At 46.0% G+C, this 24,335-nt stretch overlaps 1 protein-coding gene across 19 annotated transcripts in view; it reads left to right on the forward strand.

Annotated features, from left to right (window-relative positions):
- Nucleotides 1–24,335, forward strand: part of LOC141164433 (protocadherin alpha-C2-like) — a 608,374-nt gene that overhangs the window by 364,997 nt on the left and 219,042 nt on the right. Inside the window, exon 1 of one of the 19 annotated variants that reach the window (XM_073649655.1) lies at nucleotides 795–3,170. The exons of the other annotated variants lie outside the window; for them this stretch is intronic. Coding sequence (XP_073505756.1) covers nucleotides 810–3,170 — 2,361 coding nt within the window. The 5' untranslated portion in view covers nucleotides 795–809. Of the gene's footprint in view, nucleotides 1–794; nucleotides 3,171–24,335 lie in introns of those variants that run through there. 19 annotated transcript variants of the gene reach the window in all.

Here is a 24,335-nt window from a genome sequence, read left to right on the forward strand (position 1 = left end):
ACCATTTAAATGCTGTAGTCACTATTGACAACAGCATCTAAAGGGTTAAACGGCCATGGTCGGTGTCAACACTGATCGTCACTGATGCAGCAAGTTGTCAGCTATATCGTACAGCTGACAGCTACAGGACTGTCATCTGTCTGGGGATGCTATTCACTTATATCTCAGGTCAATAAAAAGACGTATTCGTGGTCAATAAGGGGTTAAATTGGTATCCTCATTTTAACCAATAAATGTTTTTTTTGCTGAAGGAAAGTTATCCACTTTTCTAACATACTTCAAATCATTTCCTATGATTCCAAAATCTCTTCTTGCTCTCATTGGATAACAACTTTCATTGTGCATTTTTAGTGGAATCTATTCTGGCCATATGATGATCATACATGGGCGAAGCTCATTATGGTATTGTCTGCTCATGAGCCTTGTACCCGTGTGATCATCACATGGTCAGAATAGATTGTATCCACAAAAAATAAACAATGAAGTTTCTTTATCCAATGACAGCAAACAGAGAGCATGAAGAATTAATACAGAAATTATATTGGACAATTGTGTCGTTTTTCTTTGTACCAATAATCCACTTCTTCGGTACTAGCCCTTTAAGCACTATGAGTTTATAAATTCTTACTGATGCCACAAGATGTCAGTATGTATTAGCCTGTCATAGTGTGAGGGTGAGGTGAATAAATGATGCACATATATTTTCTGTCATGTCCTTTCTTCATAACTCAAGAATAACTATTGTTACCTGAAATGATATTATATACTGCTACAACCCTGTCTACACTTACTTCTTGCTGTGAGTCATTATGGGATTAGCACGGAAGCTCAGGATTTTGCATTGGTGGAGGTGGATTCACCTGTTGATCTATTTGATTGACGCTACAAATGGACAAATCAGTTATGCAATTATGGAAGAACTAGAAAAAGGAACCATAATTGGGAATTTAGCACAAGATTTACAAATGGACCCCAAACTTCTCTTCAATCGTAAGTTCCACATGATTTATGATACCAAAATTCAGTATTGTGACATTAACTCCATCACTGGCACTCTGCATATTACAAATACGATTGATCGTGAAGAGCTGTGTGGCAGCAGTGCCCATTGTGTGATAAGACTGGGACTTGTAATGGATGTGCCATTAGTACTTTATCACATAGAAATAAACATCCTAGATATTAATGATAATGCTCCGTGTTTCAAAGAAAATGAGATTGTTTTGGCAATTGCGGAGTCAACTGATTCTGGCAGTCGTTTCCCATTAGAAGGAGCTTTTGATCCGGATGCCAGCTCCAACTCAGTTTGCTCATACTTTATGAGCCCAAATGACTTGATTGATATAGATGTCCATGTAAGTGATTACAAAATGAAATCATTAACACTGGTATTAAAAATTGCATTAGATCGAGAGCAACAAGCGATCTACGTATTAACACTTACTGCTTCTGACTGTGGCAAGCCAAAACTGACTGGAACAGCTCAGATTAAGATTCTAGTGCAAGACGCTAATGATAATCCACCCGTCTTTTCGGACTCTCTCTACAGGTTAACCATACCTGAAAGTTATACAGTCGGAAATGTACTCATGACAGTCAATGCCACCGATATCGATGAAGGCAAGAATAGTGATATTGAATACTCATTTAGCAGCATTGTGCCGATAAACGTGCAGAAGATGTTTGATATAGACAAGGAAAGTGGCGAGATTAGTCTCAAAGCTAATATTGACTATGAAGAAACAACATTTTATGAGTTCAGAGTTCAGGCTAGAGATCATGGTCAGCTACCCCTGACAGGACACTGTAAGGTCATTGTGGAGATAACTGATGTCAACGACAATTCTCCAGAAATTAAGGTGACATCTTTATCAAGTATTAAAGAGGATGCAAAACCTGGCTTTGTAATAGCCCTTCTTACTGTCACCGATAAGGATTCTGGAAACAATAGCAAGGTGTCTTGTGAAATACCTGACCACCTTCCATTTACATTGAAATCTAAGTTCTTAAATTACTATTCATTGGTCCTCAAACATAGCCTTGATAGAGAATCTACAGAAGAATATAATGTTCTTATTTCAGCTACTGACTCTGGATTCCCTTCCTTATCTTCAGCTACTTTAATAACATTTACTGTGTTGGATGTCAATGACAACCCCCCCATATTTCTAAATCCCTCATTTAGGATTTCAGTCCCTGAAAACACCCTTCCTGAAACTTTGATTTTTCAAGTTTCAGCTCTAGATAAGGACAGTAATGAAAATGCTCAGCTTTCTTATTTTCTTATGCCGAGTAGCATTGGACATGTCAAGTTGTCTAGCTTTATCGCAATTCATTCTGATTCTGGCAAAATATTTTTGGTAAACTCGATTGATTATGAAAAAATACAAATGTTCTGTATAGTAATTGAAGCCAAAGATCATGGATCACCATCTTTAAGCACCACGGCTAGCCTCACTGTGTTTGTTCAGGACAAAAATGATAATTCACCCCAAATACTACCATCACTATTTACCGGTGAAGTCTGGAGATCAACCCAAGTAGGACATGTCATCACCAAAGTCAAAGCATTTGATCTAGATTCTGGCTATAATGCCTGGCTCAGGTATGAAATGATATCCTTCACTAATGCTTCACTATTTAGGGTGGAGCTGTATACAGGGGATATAATTGTATCAAGAGTCATTGAAGAAACTGATGAAGATTTACAAAATATATTCATTATGATTAAAGATCATGGAGAACCCCCAAAATCCACAATGACAGTGGTAACTATCACTCTATTGCAATCTAGGGAAGAAGAATTGGACAATATTGCATTATTAGGCAAGGATAAAATGATCATTGTGGACTTTAATGGCCATCTGATCATTGCTATTTCTTTTATCTCAAGTATCTTTTTGCTCGCTGTTGTATCATACATTGGGGTCAAATATGTAAAAACTTTCAGAATCATAAGTAAAGTAATTAAAACTGAAGATTGTGTAAGTAATGATTGGACTTGGACAGAAAGCAAGAAAAGAGATTATAATTTCACTCCAATGTACGTTAATGCTCAGTCAGACTACAATACTGCTCCACACCAACCATGGACCTATTATTCAGCAGATGAAGTCCTTTTTCCAGGACAGATGCCAGAGGATGCCTGTACATTGAGGGCAGAAAGCGAGGTAAGAAATACAGAAGTTTTGAAGTCCTAATCTTGACAAGCTTGTATATTCATCCCATCTAGTAGATAGATACTTTAGTCCAGATAAAGAGGTTGGCAGAGGGGATAAGTTCATATAAAGATATACACACAAGTCTGATGGTTGATGTTTCTGGAGTAACTAGTTTTATTTGCCCATTAGTGATGGACAACCAAAAGTTCAATTTGTGGGCAATATAAATTGTACTAAAATAATTATATGTAAAGGTGAGCAAATAAATTCAAGTGGCATTGAATTCTACTCGAATTTTACAAAAATCTGCATTCGTCAAAATGCGTATTTTTTTAAATCGTTTCTGTGCGGATTCAGTCGGTGGCTTCCATTTTTCTGAACCATAAAAGGCCATCAAAAGGTTAAAAAAATAAAAAAAATTCTTATGCTCACCATAACACTCACCTCTCTGGCCCGTCCGCTCCTCGCCTGTCTGGTTTTAGTCGCATCTTTTGATCGCCTCCACTTGTGCTGACATCACAGGATACGTGACATCATGACAACATGACATCATGACATTTTGCATGCTTCTGCAGAACCCTCTTAGGTTTCATCAGAGCCAGAAGTTCCAACTTGCTGAGAGAGGCCGAGGGATTTCAGGTCGAACGTTGAGGAAGAGAAGAAGTGGAGACCAGACGGGTTATGGTGACAAGTGGAAGGGCTGAAGAGGTGATCAGAAGCTGAGTATAAGAATTTTTTTTAATTTTTACAAATCAAATTTATTCTACCCTGGGGTTTGGAGAGACTCCAGAGCATTAGGGACATTCAATTCGTAAAGAAAAACTTCACCAAAAATTGACTTCCCAGTAAAGTCCATGTGAACAGGCGAATTGGAAATTTGCCTGAGCCACTCATCTCTAATTAGGTGTAATGTAAATTAATTAAAAAATATGTTAGTTGCTTGCATGAAGTAACTTTAATCTCCGCCCTTCAACTCATCAATGTTAAATATAGGTATTTTTTGAGCAGGACAAATTTGTTTGAGTTGAATTGAATTCTTCTCAAATTTTACAAAAATCTGGATTCTCTCGGATCCGAATATTTAGAAATTTACTGCAAATTCAATATAACGGTGGACACTTTGCCACCATGTTACTGAGCCAAATAGGGCCTATGAAGTGGCCACAAAAAATTGTATACTCACCTAAACACTTACAGCCCGCCATCCGGTCCTCTGCTCATTTTATTTTGTCTTCTCCCATCACATGCATCCTCTTTGGCCTGCTTCACTCTCCATCATAGCTGCTAGCACAGAGTATGCCGCTTTTGTGCTCACTATCCCTCAAGTGATGTATATCGTAGCGTCATGGCATCACAATTTGCTCCACGATGGCACAGCACACAGTGACGTAAGAGGCCTAGAGAGAATGAAGCAAGCTAATGAGGTATACACATGATGGGAAGGCGACAAGAATAGGTGCCGATGACTATATTGCGGGTTGCATTAACAATGTAACAGGGGAGCGATGAGGTGAATATTAATTTTGTTTTTACATCCAATGTTTATTATGCTCCAGGGTCTGGAGAGAACCAAGTGAATAATAGGGAAAATTCAATTTGCATCAAACAATTTTGTTGTGAATAAAATTTCCCTGTTAAAATCAAATGATTTGCTGAATTCAAATCTGGGCAGATTCGCTCATCTCCTATCTCTTCAGATAAAAAAAATCAGAAGCATTCACAATTTTGATATTTAGGCTTAGAGGCTTCTCCTTAACTTTGTATGTGCAGCTACAAAATAGTGTAGCCAGTGGCAATATAGCACCCTATTCATTCAGATACAGAACGTAACATGTATGGATGTGGCCTGCTTAATATGTAGCGCTGCACCTCCTGTGCAATCACAAGCTTGACAGAGGACCTGTCACAGGTCAGAAGTGGCAAGTTTTTTCTTGTGTTTTACTACTACTTCTTCAATGAGTAATATGTTTAATTTTTTTTTCATTTTGTTTTTCAATTCTGCCATGTGTTTCTACAGATAGAGGTCATTTTGTTAGTTCTAATTTTTATGGTCTTTAACAAGGGGCATTGCTCACAGAATTTTTGGAGGGCTTGTCTTTAGGCTGCTCTGTATTATTATCCTGTGAGTACGTCCCCTTAGAAAAGACCATAAATATTTGCACTAAGAAAAAAAGCCCATATCTCTGGTACAATATACTGGATTTAAAAAAAACCCACAATTGTTTATTGATTTAGTTGTAAAGTATGTCTGATGAACATGCAATACAATGTCTGTCTTCCTCTAGCTCCTACTTCTCCTGTCATCTCATCTCTCATAAATGTGAAAATCCCTTTCCCTTCAGAAATGTGAAATCTGTCTTCAATGAAGCCAGATTTTATCCATGAATTGAGAATAGGTGTCCAGTCCAGAAAGAAGAAAAAAGCAGATTACTCTATTAAAGGGAATGTGTCATCCCCTGGGAGATATCAGACCTCTACTATGGCCATACAGGGTATAGAAAAGTGAATCCATACTTACCTTATGGCCCATAGCAGAGGTCTGATTGCAGAGAAATCTGGTTTTATAAAGTCTATTTTCCAGAGGCTTGGCGTCCAGGGGACTCTAAGCAAACCCCTCCTATCTGCTTACAATTCCCCTAAATCGCCACCTCTGTGCTAAATTACCATATACCCCCCTCCCGTGTACATCACAGGGCCCTGTGACTGGCCCTGTGACGTACCCTGCTCTACCTCCCCTCCCGCGCATGCACAAAGCGCCGCTCCCATGGAGAGCGCTTTGTTTCCCTCCGGCCCCGTTTGGCTGCGTACTGCCAGCAGAGCGGAAGTCTCAGTGACTCGCCATCGCTGGCGTAATACAAGGCTGCGGCGCAGTACGCAGCCAAACGGGGCCTGGAGGAAAACAAAGCACTCTCCATAGGAATGGCGCTTTGCTCATGCGCGGGAGGGGAGGCAGATCAGGGCACATCACAGGGCCTGTCACAGGGCCCTGTGACATGTGTAGCACCCTGAGGATTCGGCTGCTACAGGGGTATTACACCTCAAGCCAGAGGTGTGGTATTCCACTCCCGGGTAAGGATGGAGTGTGGAACTGAGCTCAGTAGGCTGCATGCACTACACACATCCCATTTCCGGGGGACAGACCAATGGTACTCCCACTAGAGAAATGTGCAGGTACGACAGTGTCTGTCCCTGGCTGGAGTGGGAGGGGGGTGGAACATCCCAGTAGTGTAGGGGCAGATAGGGGGAGCAGTCTGGGTAATGCTAGGAGCTCATTGGGTGCTGGTCACCTGAGCTCACACATAGAGGGAGTATATAAGGTGGGAACCATCTTAGATCAGGGTCAGTCAGTCAGTCAGTCAGTCAGTCTGTCAGTCTTTTGTAGAGTGAGTCAGAGGAAGAGAGCAGAGGAGAAGAGCAGCTCCAAGGCCCAGAGAGAGAGAGGAGAAAGAAGGACCCAGAGGGGGAGAAGAGAGAACTCCAAGAACCCAAGATTAGATCAGCGGGTGAAGAGTTGGCATAAGGGTACCGGATCCCAAGCTGGTGGAGGGCCCTAATCCTTAGCCAGAGACCGGAGGTCGTGGGCAGGATCTGCCACGACCACCCACTAAATCCACCCGGAAGGCAGACCAAGAATAGGGTCAGGGAACCCAGAGACAAGGGTTTACCAACAAGAGGCCCGAGGGAGCCGGACTTAGGTGGATCCCTGGTGGGGAAGGTCAGAGAGAAGGAACGTCAGAAAGGGAGCTCAGGATCACGCTCCAGAATTACTTGGGAGTTGGCCGAGTCCAGGACCTGGTGGACGCAGCACGGCTCGGGCGGTCACTCAAGGCCGGAGTGACCAGCATAACAGCAGTAAGTAAAGACCCTGAACTGCACAGCCCGACTCTGAGTCTCATTACCATCCTCACTGCACCTCCACAACCACCATCCTCTACACCTGACCCCCTGAGGCTATACCCCTCCCGTTGGGGGTTATACTACCTGAGCTGCACACACATCACCAGCCTCAGTGGACCCTGCTGCAGCGGCGGCCGTATTGACCGCAATTCAATGGGTGGCGTAGTCGACATAAAAGAACATCTAGTAACATCTATAAGGACTGCCACACACTGAGCTTGACACCCTGGGCACGGACCGGGTCACCGCCACTCGGAGACTACAACCCCCATCTGATCCGGCTCCGGGTATCCCCCAAACAACACTGGCCCAGGGGGCGCATCAACTTTGGCGTAGTCGGCAGGATTACGTGCCCGCAACAACCGGGTACTGCGTGCCTGAAGAAAAGTTCACCGTTACCTTAAAAAGAAGTCTCCCGCCGGTTCCGGAGGGTCCCCGCCAACGGACCCCATCACAGGTCGTTTCCCGCCGGTTGTCCGCCATTTGCAGCTTTTTCCCGCCATTTCCAAAGATTTCCCGCCTTGGAAAACCGGACGCCATTATGGGCGTGCCAGAGGGTGGCAAAAGGCCACCTCCCATCGTGGGCCAGGTCGAAGAATGGCGCCAAAAGCGGAAACCGCGCCCACCAACAGAGACTGTGATGCTGGAAGTGTCCATCAGCGTAAGAGAACTGCCCCTGGAACTGACAATCACAAAGTTGCCCCGGGACCACCCTCAATGTGGGCGGAGACAGAAGAAAAGAACGAAGATGGGTGCAGCCTGGAGGAGTCTGGAGAGAGCGCACCCGGAGACAAGAGGTCTGGAGAGGACTCCGGAGAAGTCGTACCCGGAGATGGAGGGAGAGACAGGCAGCACCGACCCAGTGGTCAGGAGCCTGCTGCAAGCAACAACCCCACTAGGCTTAGTGGAGATCCTAGCACAGCTCCCCCGAGACCGGGAGTGTGCACAGACCGCGCTGGAGGGTCTCGCACGGAGGATGGCTCAGGTGCAGCAAGACACGCTGACGGAGTGGAGCCGTGAGATGGCCCAGCAGACCGAAACCCGACAGCGGAGCACGCCACCCGAGACGAGGAGACAGACCGCCTCTGAGGATGGTGCAGGAGGACTGAAGGCCGGAGACGGCGCCGAGAAGGGAGCTGAACGGACGGAGGCAGGTAAAGGGGACGTCTCTACCCCAAGCCGGGAAACCGCGTGCCTGCCCCAGCTCCCCGTCGCAGAGCCCGAAGTTCCCCCTGCCGTGCCCGTCGCTGCATCGTCACCGCCGCCGACTAGGCCTCAACCGGAAACCGCGGCCGCGACCCCTGTGACGTCACACGCCTCGACCTCGAGCGTGGCCAAGCAGGAAATACCATCAGCCTGGTCGCAAGGCCTAGTACCCCCGGGCGCCGCAATTCCAACAGCGCCCCCTACCTCCGCGGAGCCACCGGCCTGGTCGCAGGGCCGAGTAACCCAGGGCGCCGCCGTTCTTACGGTGCCCTTTGCCTTTAGGGTGCCCCAAGCCTGGTCGCAAGGCCTGGTCAACCCGGGCGCCGCTACCATCAACGTGCCCTCAACATCTAGAGTGCCGCACCTGGGTGAAAATCTATTTGCCCAGCATACGTGCCCGGATGGGCAGCCCTTTGTATGGCCCCAGGAGTACATTCAGCTGGAACTCCAGAGAGCAAGGCCCATGTGCGAGCCCCTGATTCCGGCTCCGAAGCCTGTAAAGAGGACCTCACCCCCGCTGGAGGAGGCACAGTTTGAGTGGGACCCCACCGGAGAAGACCTCATGGGGTTCACTCAGGAGACTCGGGCGGCCGCAGCGGAGCGTGCAGAGTGCTGCCGGCAGCAGCTCGAAGTCTTCGAGAGGGAGCGGAGAGAGAGGCGGGTCCGGGAACAGCAAGCACAGATAAGGAGCGCGGAGCAGAAGAGCCGGACCAGGAGGAATCCCCGTGCAGCTCATGGTCCCCCTTCCACCGGGACTGTGATAAAATTCAACATGCAGCATGGGTGGGGCTTCATTAGAGACCATCATACCCCCGGCGACGTCTTTGTGACCCGCAGAGACGTAGAAAGCCATCTGCCGGAGGGACACAGAGGTCGTGACCTGTATGTAGGGGACGAGGTCACCTTCACCCGGCACAAGTGTGCCAAAGGACCCTACGCCCTCCATGTGCATCGCCTGACGGAGGAGGAGCTGCGGTGTGAGGAGGAGCAAGAGGGCCCGGACGGGTCTGAAACTGAAACCAACCAACAAGAAAGAGCAGGAGGACGCCGTCGTTGAAGTACGGTAGAGAGAGACTGTATAAAGTTGCCCGTCGGGGTACCAAGAACTGTTATTTATTTAAAATATGTTCCCCGTTGGGACAAAGTGTGAACTGATGCCCGTGTGTCCCTAGTTCCTAATACCTGGCCGAGGACTGAGAGCGGCCATATCCCCTTTGTATATAGTTGCGCTTCCTAAAGCGCCCCCTACTGGTTTTATGGGAAAACCATTTTTCTTCAAGAAACTGTCGCACTTTACCCGGTCACAAGTTGCACCGTGACCGGAGGAACCAGAGACAGGAATGTTTACAAGAATGTTATTTATGAAAACGTTTTATTGCTGATATATATATGATGTTTTATATGTTTATGATGTTTTTGAAAAAAAAAAAAAAATTGTATGTTTGTGGATGTTTTTATCTTTAACAGCCCGAGGACGTGCTGTGATTTACCAGGGGGGAATGTAGCACCCTGAGGATTCGGCTGCTACAGGAGTATTACACCTCAAGCCAGAGGTGTGGTATTCCACTCCCAGGTAAGGATGGAGTGTGGAACTGAGCTCAGTAGGCTGCATGCACTACACACATCCCATTTCCGGGGGACAGACCAATGGTACTCCCACTAGAGAAATGTGCAGGTACCACAGTGTCTGTCCCTGGCTGGAGTGGGAGGGGGGTGGAACATCCCAGTAGTGTAGGGGCAGATAGGGGGAGCAGTCTGGGTAATGCTAGGAGCTCATTGGGTGCTGGTCACCTGAGCTCACACATAGAGGGAGTATATAAGGTGGGAACCATCTTAGATCAGGGTCAGTCAGTCAGTCAGTCAGTCAGTCAGTCTGTCAGTCTTTTGTAGAGTGAGTCAGAGGAAGAGAGCAGAGGAGAAGAGCAGCTCCAAGGCCCAGAGAGAGAGAGGAGAAAGAAGGACCCAGAGGGGGAGAAGAGAGAACTCCAAGAACCCAAGATTAGATCAGCGGGTGAAGAGTTGGCATAAGGGTACCAGATCCCAAGCTGGTGGAGGGCCCTAATCCTTAGCCAGAGACCGGAGGTCGTGGGCAGGATCTGCCACGACCACCCACTAAATCCACCCGGAAGGCAGACCAAGAATAGGGTCAGGGAACCCAGAGACAAGGGTTTACCAACAAGAGGCCCGAGGGAGCCGGACTTAGGTGGATCCCTGGTGGGGAAGGCCAGAGAGAAGGAACGTCAGAAAGGGAGCTCAGGATCACGCTCCAGAATTACTTGGGAGTTGGCCGAGTCCAGGACCTATTGGACGCAGCACGGCTCGGGCGGTCACTCAAGGCCGGAGTGACCAGCATAACAGCAGTAAGTAAAGACCCTGAACTGCACAGCCCGACTCTGAGTCTCATTACCATCCTCACTGCACCTCCACAACCACCATCCTCTACACCTGACCCCCTGAGGCTATACCCCTCCCGTTGGGGGTTATACTACCTGAGCTGCACACACATCACCAGCCTCAGCAGACCCTGCTGCAGCGGCGGCCGTATTGACCGCAATTCAACGGGTGGCGTAGTCGACATAAAAGAACATCTAGTAACATCTATAAGGACTGCCACACACTGAGCTTGACACCCTGGGCACGGACCGGGTCACCGCCACTCGGAGACTACAACCCCCATCTGATCCGGCTCCGGGTATCCCCCAAACAACACTGGCCCAGGGGGCACGTCACATGCAGGGGAGGGGGGGATATGGTAATTTAGCCCAGAGGTGGCGATTTAGGGGAATAGTAAGCAGATAGGAGGGGTTTGCTTAGAGTCCACCAGACGCCAAGCCTCTGGAAAACAGACTTTATAAAACCAGATTTCTCTGCAATCAGACCTCTGCTATGGGCCATTCAGGTAAGTATAGATTTACTTTTCTATCACCTGTATGCCCATAGAAAAGGTCTGATATCACCCCAGGGGGGTGACAGATTCCCTTAAAGATATTGTTTTATTTTATATCTCCACTTCTACTATTGATTTATGAAAAATAATATTTACTCATTAAATGTCAGACACATAGTTTCATTCTATGTTTATGTTCCAAAAACTGTGCTAATACTTCATCCACATCAGGAGATTTATAAAATATTCAGGCGATTTTGCTACATATTAATATAGAAAACAAAAATGTTTTAAGGAGCTTTAGAGGATAAAGCTGCACTTAGCCTCATAGATAACAACTAACACATCTAACATTGTAGTCAGAAATGAAGCAGCCCTGTGTACTAAAGATCAAAGAATAGTGCCTATGATTTTCAATTATTTAAAGATCTTTAGCAGATTATTAATATTGACATAGGTTAAAGGGATGGTCCGAAACTAACATATATTTTAAATGTCTGTCTAATATACAGTCCTTTCTAATATACTTTCTAATATACTTTCATAAAAAATTCCCTATCGCTCCCTCACTACACCATGTAACTGCTTTATTTTTATTTTTACCTACTTACAGTTTGATGCTTCATTTCAGAATTCCCAGTGCATGCTGGGATACTCAAACAAGACATTATCAGGGGGCAGAGGTTGAGGTCACCACCCTGAAATGAATCATCATCTTGGGGGTCAGGGCTGGTCTTTGCTTGCTGGATTATCTCCTTGCAATGCGTAATGCCAGTGCGCTTTCTTGCCGGCTTTTCATTTCTCATCAGAGCTGGTGAGAGAGCGCACTGTCACTGTGTATTAAAAAGAAAATTGAACTGTGACAAAATCCAACTGAGCATATATCAGAATTGACAACCAACGCAAGCTCAATACAGCAGGGACTAGCCCAGCCCCTGAAACGGACGTCATTGATAACACTACGTTTCAGGGTGGGGTCAGATATGTTGAGGTAATTTTGACATTTCAAAGACTGTGTTTGTGTTCAGAGCTTTAATGTTCAATACAGTCCTAGATGAACTAAACGTGTTACACATGCTTTTGGGGCAATTAAAGGCTTAGCAATACTTGTGATTTGAGGTGATTCGATTCTCTGCTAATCCCATTTTTGGAAAAATTTGGTGAAGCAGACAAACTTGACTTTCAAACGATTTTATTATATCTCATCATATCTTTTTCCAGTTCATGACCCTCATAAATTGTTAAAATACACAGTAATATTTCTGCAGATACAGAAGTGGCATGAGGGGATGACATGCACAAATTAGTAGTTTTTCTTTGGGTGCCAAAAGACCTTGTTGGAGAATTCTGGTGAAGACTTTGTTATTCATGTGCATAAGAAAAGTCAGTGACTCGTGCTGAATATAAAATTATATCATATCCTGCTGAAGAGCAGGGAATAGAGCTTTACTGTAGCACATCGAATACACAGCATATTAGAAGCTTCATCACTGTAGATGTTATACTTGCCTGAATGAATTGCTAATGTTTCCATCCATGAATAAGCAAGCAATTGCATCATGTCACAGTTAACAAACACAGAAAGGGAGAATGGAAGACACTTCATAAACACCTAATGAGGTTGATCAGTGATATGAACCAAGTAGTGTCTATAGCAATCTAGGCAAGACACTAATGAAAAACAAACTGCCATTTGTAATGAAAGAAGGGCAACCAAGTTAATAGGCTGAATACAAAAGGAAAATATGAATATAACTATCAAGTGATATCGGCAAATCTTTTAAATTTCAAATTCGCCAACTTCACTAAATTTGCCCCAAAAAATCAGATTTGCGCTGAATAAATTTGAATGAATCTCAATACTGGAAGGCTTGTAATTGCTCAAAAAATACACAAGGGAGAGACAAGAGAGAAAGAGACACAGAGAGAGAACCCAGCTGACCATAAGAGCTTACACTCTACAGAAGAGACAGAGAGAGGACCCTGCTGACCATAAGAGCTTACACTCTACAGGAGAGAGAGAAATATACTGTGTATACAGAGGACCACACTGACCATAAGAGCTTATACTCTACAGGAGAGAGAGAAGTATACTGTATATAGAGAGGACCACACTGACCATAAGAGCTTACACTCTACAGGAGAGAGAGAAGTATACTGTATATCGAGAGGACCACACTGACCATACGAGCTTACACTCTACAGGAGAGAGAGAAATATACTGTATATAGAGAGGACCACACTGACCAAAAGAGCTTACACTCTACAGGAGAGATAGAGAACTCCTCTGACTATAAGAGCTTACACTCTACAGGAGAGACAGAGAGAGGATACTGCTGACAATAAGAGCTCACACTCTACAGAAGAGACAGAGAGAGGATCCTGCTGACCATAAGAGCTCACACTCTACAGAAGGGACAGAGAGAGGATCCTGCTGACCATAAGAGCTCACATTCTACAGAAGAGACAGAGAGAGGATCCTGCTGACCTTAAGAGCTTACACTCTACAGAAGAGACAGAGAGAGGACCCTTCTGACCATAAGAGGTTACACTCTACAGAAGAGACAGAGAGAGGATCCTGCTGCCAATGTTGAGCCACCCCCGTAGTGTTCGAGTTCGGTTCGGTTCGTCGAACACCCATGTGTTCGCCGAACTGTTCGTCGAACTGTTCGTCGAACACCTTCGAACACCGTTAAAACCAATGGCAGGCAAACAAAAACACATAGAAACACATAGAAAACACCTTCAAAGGTGTCCAAAAGCTGACAAACTGCTCAGAAGACACAACTAACACATGGAAAAGTGACAAGTACATATAGTCATGCGAAAAGAAAAGAGGTGGAGGAGTAAAAGGAGGGGGAGACACAGATATAGGCATGTCATGCCCTTCTAAAATCCAAAAAGTGAGAAGCCGAGACGGCCAGTCCGCTCCTGCCCGTGCCACCTCCGTGTCGCCGGGTTTGTGCCAGAGCCGCGGTGAACCCTGACGGCCAGCCCCCCTCTCCCAATACTGGTGCCTGTCCGCTGGTGGGTCGAGAGAGCCCCCCTGTGGTGGAGGCAGCTCTAAGCTTTTTAATTTAAATTGTCCCTCTAATTTGAATGAATACACTTTAAATCCATTTACAAGGATCTATTGGAGGGCAAGTCTCATGCCAGCAGCCGCGTAATTCCAGCTCCAGTAGCGTCCACTAAAGCTGCTGCAGTTAAAAAGCTTTTATAAGGATCGAGCTCGGCTGTCCACCGCAAGGCATCCTAGTGCCAGTCCCAGCCCCTATGCCTTGGGGTGCCTCCTGATGCTCTTCACTAAGTATCCCGTGGTCCCGAAGCATTTCCTTTGAAAAAATTAAGTGTCCAAACTACAGGTGGTGTAGCTTGCTTAACAGCCGGGATAATCCGCTGACTAGCAGACACTGCTACTAGGCACAAAGTATTTCCTGGGCTAGATGCAGTTAAAAATTTGTAAGTAGATACTCTCGTTGGATGCTGAGAAAGCATTCCATAGAGTCTCCTGGCACGCCATATATGATTCTCTTAAAATGCTTGGGGTAGGGGTCTAGGGGACCCTTTTATAGCCAAAATCACGGCACTGTATCACAATACGTCACCTAGGCTGAAGATAAATGGAACTGTAGCACCGAGGGCTCGGTTGCTACAGACGTATTGCACCTCACCCAGAGGTGTGATATCTCACTCTCAGATAAGGATGGAGTGTGGATCAGGACCCGACACCTGCATGCATTACACCACATTGCCGTGGGGCAGGGCGACCAATATGCCCCTGAGATGGGCACGACAGTCCCTGTCCCTGGCTGGAGTAGGGGGAGGGAACACTGAGGAAGGGGAACCCTGCAGTGCAGGAGCAGGGAGGAAGCAGTTCCTGGGTGCATTGAGAAGGGAGTATAAAAGGTGGGCACCATCTTAGTTCAGTGCAGAGAAGTCTGAGCAGAAGTGGCAGGGAGCAGGGGCTCTGCATGAGCTCTGCTCCGGAGGCGGGCCTAGTAACAGAGGCCCAGGCCTGCAAGAGGGAGAAGGAAGGAAGAGGAGCGGAGAAGGCTCCAGGAACGAGGAATGAAGGGATCCCAGGGGTGCGGACGGGCGAGTCGCCACCGCACGCCCGAATCCACCTGCGTGGAGGGGTCAGGCCAAAGGGGGAGACCGGTCCCCGAACTAGTGGAGGCAGGAAACGACCCTCAGCTAGAAACCGGAGGCTCTGACATTTTATGTGGCGCAGCCCCTTGCTCCACCCGCTAGGAAGGCACCACATAGGGTCAGGGAAACTGGCGCCAAGTTTACCAAGAGGAGGCCCGAGGCAGCCGGACAGAAGTGTTGGTAAGAAAGGCCAGACAAAGGACACACAAAGGGGGTCCTGTGAAGCGCTCCAAAGTTATCTGGGAGTTGTCTGAGCCCCTCACCTGGTGAGCACAGTACGACGTGGGCAGCCGTTACCTGCAGACGTGGTCTGGATAATAAGAACTGTGAGTAAAGGCCCTGAACTGCATCACTGACTCCGTGTCGTTACTGCTGCTGCCCTGCACCATCACCCCCATCCTCCGCATACACTGCGCTGAGGCTATACTCCTCCCGTGGGGAGTTATGCTACGCTCTGCTGCACCCACAACACCAGCCTTAGCGGTCTGCCCTGTAGCGGCGGTTCACTCTGACCGCAATCCACGGGTGGCGTAGTCGGACATTTAAACATCAAAACCACATAAATAGTTCCGCCACTGGTTTGACCGCCCTGAGCCACGGAACCGGATCGCCGCCACGAAGACTACAACCACCAGCATCCACCAAAAAGGGTCCGGCTCCGGGTGTCCCAAGGCCCAGGGGGTGCGTCAGAACATTTTCATCACCTTTCACAATCACCAATGGGACAAGGCAGGGATGTCCTCTGTCCCCTCTCTTATACATCCTAGTGACGGAGCACCTGCTCTCATCAATTCGCCATAACCCCAATATTAGGTGGATTGAGGTGGGAGGCACCGACTACAAGTGCTCTCTATTTGCTGATGATGTCCTAGTATATATCACTCAATCACATATATCCATCCCTGCTGTTATGGCTGAAATAGATCACTTTGTTACATGGTAAAATTTTAAAATCAATGCAGCGAAGTCTGAGGCCCTCGATGTCTCCCTCCCTAAATCCATATAGGATTCCATCCAGTCCAACTTTCCCTTTGCCTGGCCCTCACAGGGTATCAAATACTTAGGAATTCCTATTCATAGAGACCTCTCCCATCTATGTCATCTTAATTTTGGGCCCTTTATTGAACAATTCCATACAGACCACGGTTGGCAAGTTGGAACTGTGAGATTCACTACGTGCACCACTGGTATTTTGTGGAAAAGCACATGTAAGATTCTGCAACAGTCTCTGCTGATACTCCTGCATGCGTGCATCCCTTTCTATGGCAGGAATAATTTCTGCAAATTTACTTTTGTACCGGGGATCTAACAGTGTGGCAACCCAGTAGTCAGGATTATTTCTAATTCTCACAATTCGAGGGTCATGTTGCAGGTAGTGCAGCAAGAAGGCACTCATGTGTGTTGCGCATCCAGGAGCACCAAGTCCCTGTTGTGTTGGTGGCGAGGTAACAATCATGCTTCCTTCCTCTGTCCTCTCCCCCCAACCTCGCACAACAGAAATGTGATCAAGGTCTCCCTCATCTGATGAGTCTTCCATCAGTTCGTCCTCCACTTCTTCCTGGGCTCCTGCACCTTCCTCACTAGTTTGGCTCCTACCATGCGCCCTGGTAAAATCATCTCCCCCACCCTCACATGCCTGCCGCCCTGGTGCTGCCGACCGTCTGGACCTTGCAGATGTTAGCCCTTCCGCATACAACTCCTCCTCCTCTACTTCCTCCACCTCCTCTTGTGCCACCACCTGACTCCGAATTCTGTTTAACATGTGCTCCAGCATGTAAATCACCGGAATAGTCATGCTGATAATGGCATCGTCAGCACTAAACATCTTCGTCGCCATTTCAAAACTGTGCAGAAGGGTGCATAGGTCCCTGATCTGAGACCACTCCTCCAGCGTGATTTGCCCCATCTCTGAATCTCGTTGGCCCAGGCTATATGTCAGAACGTATTGCACCAGGGCTTGTCGGTGCTGCCACAGTCGCTGCAACATGTGCAGAGTTGAATTCCACCGGGTAGGCACATCGCATTTTAGCCGGTGAAGTGGCAGGCCCAACGACTTCTGTAGAGATGTAAGTCGCTGAGCTGCGGGATGCGAACGGCGGAAGTGAGCACACAGCGACCGTGCCCTCTGCAGAAGGCCATCTAGTCTGGGATAGTGGGCTAAAAATTGCTGGACAACCAGGTTCAACACGTGAGCCATACAAGGCACGTGTGTGACATTGCCCCGGCGAAGGGCCGCACCCAGGTTTGCAGCATTGTCGCACACGGCCTTCCCTGGTTTCAGGTCCAGTGGAGACAACCATTCATGAAATTGGTTCTCCAGAGCTGACCACAACTCCTCAGCTGTGTGACTCACATTTCCCAGACATTTCAATGTAAAAACCGCCTGATGACGTTGAGCCCTAATGCCAGCATAGTAAAGAAGGTGTGCAGGATCCCTTCTGCGCAGTTAGAAAGCTTGTGGCATGACCAGACAGGCTTTGGGTGCAGGTGGAAGACCGAGAGGAGGTTGAGGAGGCAGAAGCAGTGGAGGAAAAATGACATAAAGAGGATTGACGTACAACTCGTGGGGACGGCAAGACTTGGACAGCAGCCCCTTGTCCTGCTGTCACCATAGTTACCCAGTGCCCAGTCAGCGACATGTAACGCCCCTGTCCATGCCTACTCGTCCAAGTGTCTGTGGTGAAATGCACCCTGTCACACACAGAGTTTCTCAAGGAAGCGGTGATGTTGTGTGCGACATGCTGGTGGAGCGCAGGCACACCTTTCTTTGAGAAGTAGTGCCGACTGGGCATCTGGTACTGGGGCACTGCGACGGACATAAGGTCTCGAAAATCCTCTGTGTCCACCAGGCGGAAAGGCAGCATTTATGTAGTCAAGAGCTTAAAGATGGTGAAATTCAACCTCTTAGCTTTCTCATGGCTAGGAGGAAATGGTCTTTTACTTGTCCACATCTGAGGGACCGAGGGCTGGCTATTGTGCTTAGACGGGGTTGATAAGGGTGTCCCCGGCAAACTGCCGGTCTGTGAGGAAGATGCAGGCGGACATGTTAGGTTGCCTTGATCCAAAGGTGGTGCTATCGATGTCGGACAGCGCTCAAGACCAGCTGATGTTACCACCTCCAAAGAAAATGATGACCTGCCAATCACGCTGGCTGTTGCGGGTAAAGAGGTGGCAGGTCTGCGCCCCAAAACAGGTGTGACTGCTGTCCCCCCAGTCACAGAGGATGAAGAGGCCGCGGATGCACAAGATATGGCAGACGGTGGTTGGCCCGGCCGGCTAGACCGCATTGTAGCACACTGAGCTTCCCACTGCAACTTATGCTTCATGTCCATGTGCCGGTTCATGCATGAAGTACTCAAACTATGTATTTTTTGGCCTCTACTTAGCTTTTGCTGACAAATGTTACAGATAACACGAGTTGGGTCATCTTTATCGATCTGAAAAAATGCCCAGGCTATGCAAGGCTTAGCACCCATGCGACCTGAAGATCCACCACGACTTGTGGTGAGAGGCAGAGTTGTGTTTGAGGATGCAGTTGTTGACGTGCTTCCAGTACTACGTCTCTGTCCAGGAAGGCGCAACCTGACCTCGTCGTCACTAGCATCTTCCTCCACCTCCTCTGCTGACCTCATCTCTTGGCTGACTGTGGGTTGACAGTAAGTGGGATCTCCGACCTCATCATCATCACCCTGTGCGTTATCACACCCGTCGTCCTCAGAGCCAACCTGTTCCTGCCCTGACAAAAAACTAAAGTTGTCGCACCAATCAGGTATTTGAGTCTTATCATCGTCTTCCTCATTGTCTCCACCAACAGGAGTTACAGTTTGGGAATGAGGGTCTACATTATGGTCAGAACCTTCTGCGTCTGGTCCTGGATCCGACTCATAAAGATTCTGGGCATCAGTGCAGATCATTTCCTCGTCTGGATTCACAGAAGCGCTGGAGTCGACCTCTGATTCCCAGGCTATAGTATGAGTAAACAGCTCTGCAGACTCAACCATCTGTTCTACCTCATACTCAGACGGGCAGCTGGAGATTTGGGAGCTGTGAGGAAGCAAGTGCGATTTGGGTGACACCTTTGAGGACTGGAGTATTTGTGATGTTGAAGTTGATGTGGAGGAGAGCCCACTTAAAGGAGCACTTGATATCCGTTGAAGCACCTGCTGTTTTTGTGCCTCACCTGGAATTTGTAGCGATTGGCGTGGCCGTAAGAAAGGGATCTTATCACATTGTCCGCTAAAAGAAGTAGACATTTTAGTTTGGCTGGAAGATGGTCTTTCTTCTGCACCTACCCCACGGACACAACCTTTTTTCCCCTTCCCAACACGCCTATTCCCCTTTCCACCAGCAGCAGGCCTTTTTCCACTCATTTTGGTGGTTAACTAATTCACAACTCTGGAGTTGTTTGCACAAAAAAACAATGGATGGTAACCGAGCAGAGCTGAGTGGCCAAACTGTGGTATTAGGCCAAAACTATTGGCTGGGTTAGATGCAGAAAAAAATTATTTTTAATTTGCAACCTGATGGAGATCAGTATAGATGGACTAATAGACCAAGTCCCACACACCGCTAGAAGCCCAAATATTTTTTCAGAGCTAGATGCAGAAAATTTTTTTATTCAATTTGCAACCTGATGGAGGTCAGTATAGATGGACTAATAGACCAAGTCCCACACACTGCTAGAAGCCCAAATATTTTTTCAGAGCTAGATGCAGAAAAAAATTATTTTTAATTTGCAACCTGATGGAGGTCAGTATAGATGGACTAATAGACCAAGTCCCACACACCGCTAGAAGCCCAAATATTTTTTCAGAGCTAGATGCAGAAAAAAATTATTTTTAATTTGCAACCTGATGGAGGTCAGTATAGATGGACTAATAGACCAAGTCCCACACACCGCTAGAAGCCCAAATATTTTTTCAGAGCTAGATGCAGAAAAAAATTATATTCAATTTGCAACCTGCTGGAGGTCAGTATAGAAGGACTAATAGAACAAGTCCCACACACTGCTAGAAGCCCAAATATTTTTTCAGAGCTAAATGAAGAAAAAAATTATTTTTAATTTGCAACCTGATGGAGGTCAGTATAGATGGACTAATAGACCAAGTCCCACACACTGCTAGAAGCCCAAATATTTTTTCAGAGCTAGATGCAGAAAAAAATTATTTTTAATTTGCAACCTGATGGAGGTCAGTATAGATGGACTAATAGACCAAGTCCCACACACTGCTAGAAGCCCAAATATTTTTTCAGAGCTAGATGCAGAAAAAAATTATTTTTAATTTGCAACCTGATGGAGGTCAGTATAGATGGACTAATAGACCAAGTCCCACACACCGCTAGAAGCCCAAATATTTTTTCAGAGCTAGATGCAGAAAAAAATTATATTCAATTTGCAACCTGCTGGACGTCAGTATAGAAGGACTAATAGAACAAGTCCCACACACTGCTAGAAGCCCAAATATTTTTTCAGAGCTAAATGAAGAAAAAAATTATTTTTAATTTGCAACCTGATGGAGGTCAGTATAGATGGACTAATAGACCAAGTCCCACACACTGCTAGAAGCCCAAATATTTTTTCAGAGCTAGATGCAGAAAAAAATTATTTTTAATTTGCAACCTGATGGAGGTCAGTATAGATGGACTAATAGACCAAGTCCCACACACCGCTAGAAGCCCAAATATTTTTTCAGAGCTAGATGCAGAAATTTTTTTTATTCAATTTGCAACCTGATGGAGGTCAGTATAGATGGACTAATAGACCAAGTCCCACACACTGCTAGAAGCCCAAATATTTTTTCAGAGCTAGATGCAGAAAAAAATTATTTTTAATTTGCAACCTGATGGAGGTCAGTATAGATGGACTAATAGACCAAGTCCCACACACTGCTAGAAGCCCAAATATTTTTTCAGAGCTAGATGCAGAAAAAAATTATTTTTAATTTGCAACCTGATGGAGGTCAGTATAGATGGACTAATAGAACAAGTCCCACACGCTGCTAGAAGCCCAAATATTTTTTCAGAGATAAATGAAGAAAAAAATTATTTTTAATTTGCAACCTGATGGAGGTCAGTATAGATGGACTAATAGACCAAGTCCCACACACTGCTAGAAGCCCAAATATTTTTTCAGAGCTAGATGCAGAAAAAAATTATTTTTAATTTGCAACCTGATGGAGGTCAGTATAGATGGACTAATAGACCAAGTCCCACACACCGCTAGAAGCCCAAATATTTTTTCAGAGCTAGATGCAGAAAAAAATTATATTCAATTTGCAACCTGCTGGACGTCAGTATAGAAGGACTAATAGAACAAGTCCCACACACTACTAGAAGCCCAAATATTTTTTCAGAGCTAAATGAAGAAAAAAATTATTTTTAATTTGCAACCTGATGGAGGTCAGTATAGATGGACTAATAGACCAAGTCCCACACACTGCTAGAAGCCCAAATATTTTTTCAGAGCTAGATGCAGAAAAAAATTATTTTTAATTTGCAACCTGATGGAGGTCAGTATAGATGGACTAATAGACCAAGTCCCACACACCGCTAGAAGCCCAAATATTTTTTCAGAGCTAGATGCAGAAAATTTTTTTATTCAATTTGCAACCTGATGGAGGTCAGTATAGATGGACTAATAGACCAAGTCCCACACACTGCTAGAAGCCCAAATATTTTTTCAGAGCTAGATGCAGAAAAAAATTATTTTTAATTTGCAACCTGATGGAGGTCAGTATAGATGGACTAATAGACCAAGTCCCACACACTGCTAGAAGCCCAAATATTTTTTCAGAGCTAGATGCAGAAAAAAATTATTTTTAATTTGCAACCTGATGGAGGTCAGTATAGATGGACTAATAGAACAAGTCCCACACGCTGCTAGAAGCCCAAATATTTTTTCAGAGATAAATGAAGAAAAAAATTATTTTTAATTTGCAACCTGATGGAGGTCAGTATAGATGGACTAATAGACCAAGTCCCACACACTGCTAGAAGCCCAAATATTTTTTCAGAGCTAGATGCAGAAAAAAATTATATTCAGTTTGCAACCTGATGGAGGTCAGTATAGATGGACTAATAGAATGATGCTATGCCCAAAAGATTTTACTTCACTAGGTGCAGTAAAAAAATTGGTATTCTATACACAGGTGGTATATCTTGCAACACAGATAGGCTACTCCACTGACTAACACACTCTGCAATAGGCCAAAAAGGATTAGCTTTGCTAGATTCAGCCAAATGCTGTGAAAAAAACTTGCACAGCACTGGCACAGACCTGCCTGGCAAAAACTGATAGGAACTGATGTAACCTAGTCCTGAAAAGGACTCCAATTACAATTAGTCTTTACTCCCACAATCTATCTATTTAAGAGCACAGACCTGCCTGATAAAAGTCGTAGGAAATGCTGTAACCTAGTCCTTAAAAGGACTGCAATCACAACTATTCCCTACTCCCAAGCTATCTGTATATTTATGCGAAAATTGGCTTGAAATTAACAAGGTATAGCGCACACAGCAACAGCGGTGCCGTCTAACACGCAGCTGCAGCAGTGAGAAAATGGTGGCGACGGGGAAAATGGCTTGGTCTTATAGGGCAAGGACATGTGACATACACTGCCAATCACACATGCCCTTGCTTGTGTGAAAAAAAGCACTTCGCTCCGTGTGTGCGCTGCTGATAGGCTGACAGATTGCACCTCCCCACTGCAAATGCGGGAAAGAGAAAAAAAAATGGAGATCTTCATTGTTCCTGCAGAGATCCATCCCCTGCCCCTCCCCCCGCCCCGCTGTACACTCAAACTGCGTATTAACATTAATTTTCATCATTACTGAGAAAAAATCCAGTTATGATTTTGGTGCACGAACAGTTATCGAACATAACCTCGAACAGCCGAATTTTTCTCAAATTGTTCGTGTTCGCCGACCGGCTCGAACACCGCCCAAAACAGCTCGAATTTGAGATTGGCGAACAGTTCGAGTAGAACAACGCTCATCTCTACTGCTGACCATAAGAGCTTACTCTCTACAGAAGAGACAGAGAGAGGATCCTGCTGACCATAAGAGCTTACACTCTACAGAAGAGACAGAGACAGGGTCCTGCTGACCATAAGAGCTTACACTCTACAGGAGAGATAGGGAACTCCTCTGACCATAAGAGCTTACACTGTAAAGGAAAGACAGAGAGAGGATACTGCTGACCATAAGAGCTTACACTCTACAGAAGAGACAGAGAGAGGATACTGCGGACCATAAGAGCTTACACTCTTCAGGATATAGAGAGAGAGGACCCCACTGATTATAAGAGCTTACACTCTACAAAAGAGAGAGAGGACCCTACTGACCATAAGAGCTTACACTCTACAGAAGAGACATAGAGGGGCTCCTGCTGACCATAAGAGCTTACACTGTACAGAAGAGACAGAGAGAGGATACTGCTGACCATAAGAGCTTACACTCTACAGAACAGACAGAGAGAGGATACTGCTGATCATAAGAGCTTATACTGTACAGATGAGAGAACCCTGCTGATCATAAGAGGTCACACTCTACAGGAGAGACAGAGAGAGGATACTGCTGTCCATAAGAGCTTGCACTCTACAGGAGAGAGAGATAGGACCCCACTGACCATAAGAGATTACAAACTACAGGAGACAGAGAGAGGACAGCGCTGATCATAAGAGCTTACACTCTACAGGAGAGAGAAAGGAAACTGTTGATCATAAGAGCTTACGCTTTACAGGACAAAGGACATAAATAGGTATATTAAAGCATAACATAGATGCTATAAAGTGCAATGCTAACACCCTAGTCAATAGTAAATTGTTGCAATCTCACTTAATCCAGAAGACAGGTTGCTACAATTCATGGAGCCACTTGAGGGCCACTCAACATGAATGCCTGATTGTCCCTAGTTCTCCCTCTTATGACCTGACAACTCTTCCGATGCGTTTCTGCCTCATTGCCCGGTATCCTCAGGGGCATGTATATGCTGGGGGTGAACGAGTAATAGGGCATAATTACAAAAATCTTGTGTT

This window comes from Phyllobates terribilis, unplaced genomic scaffold, assembly GCF_046119375.1.
Source record: "Phyllobates terribilis strain yellow unplaced genomic scaffold, ASM4611937v1 Scaffold_10__3_contigs__length_209671492, whole genome shotgun sequence".
Taxonomy (NCBI): Eukaryota; Metazoa; Chordata; class Amphibia; order Anura; family Dendrobatidae; genus Phyllobates; species Phyllobates terribilis.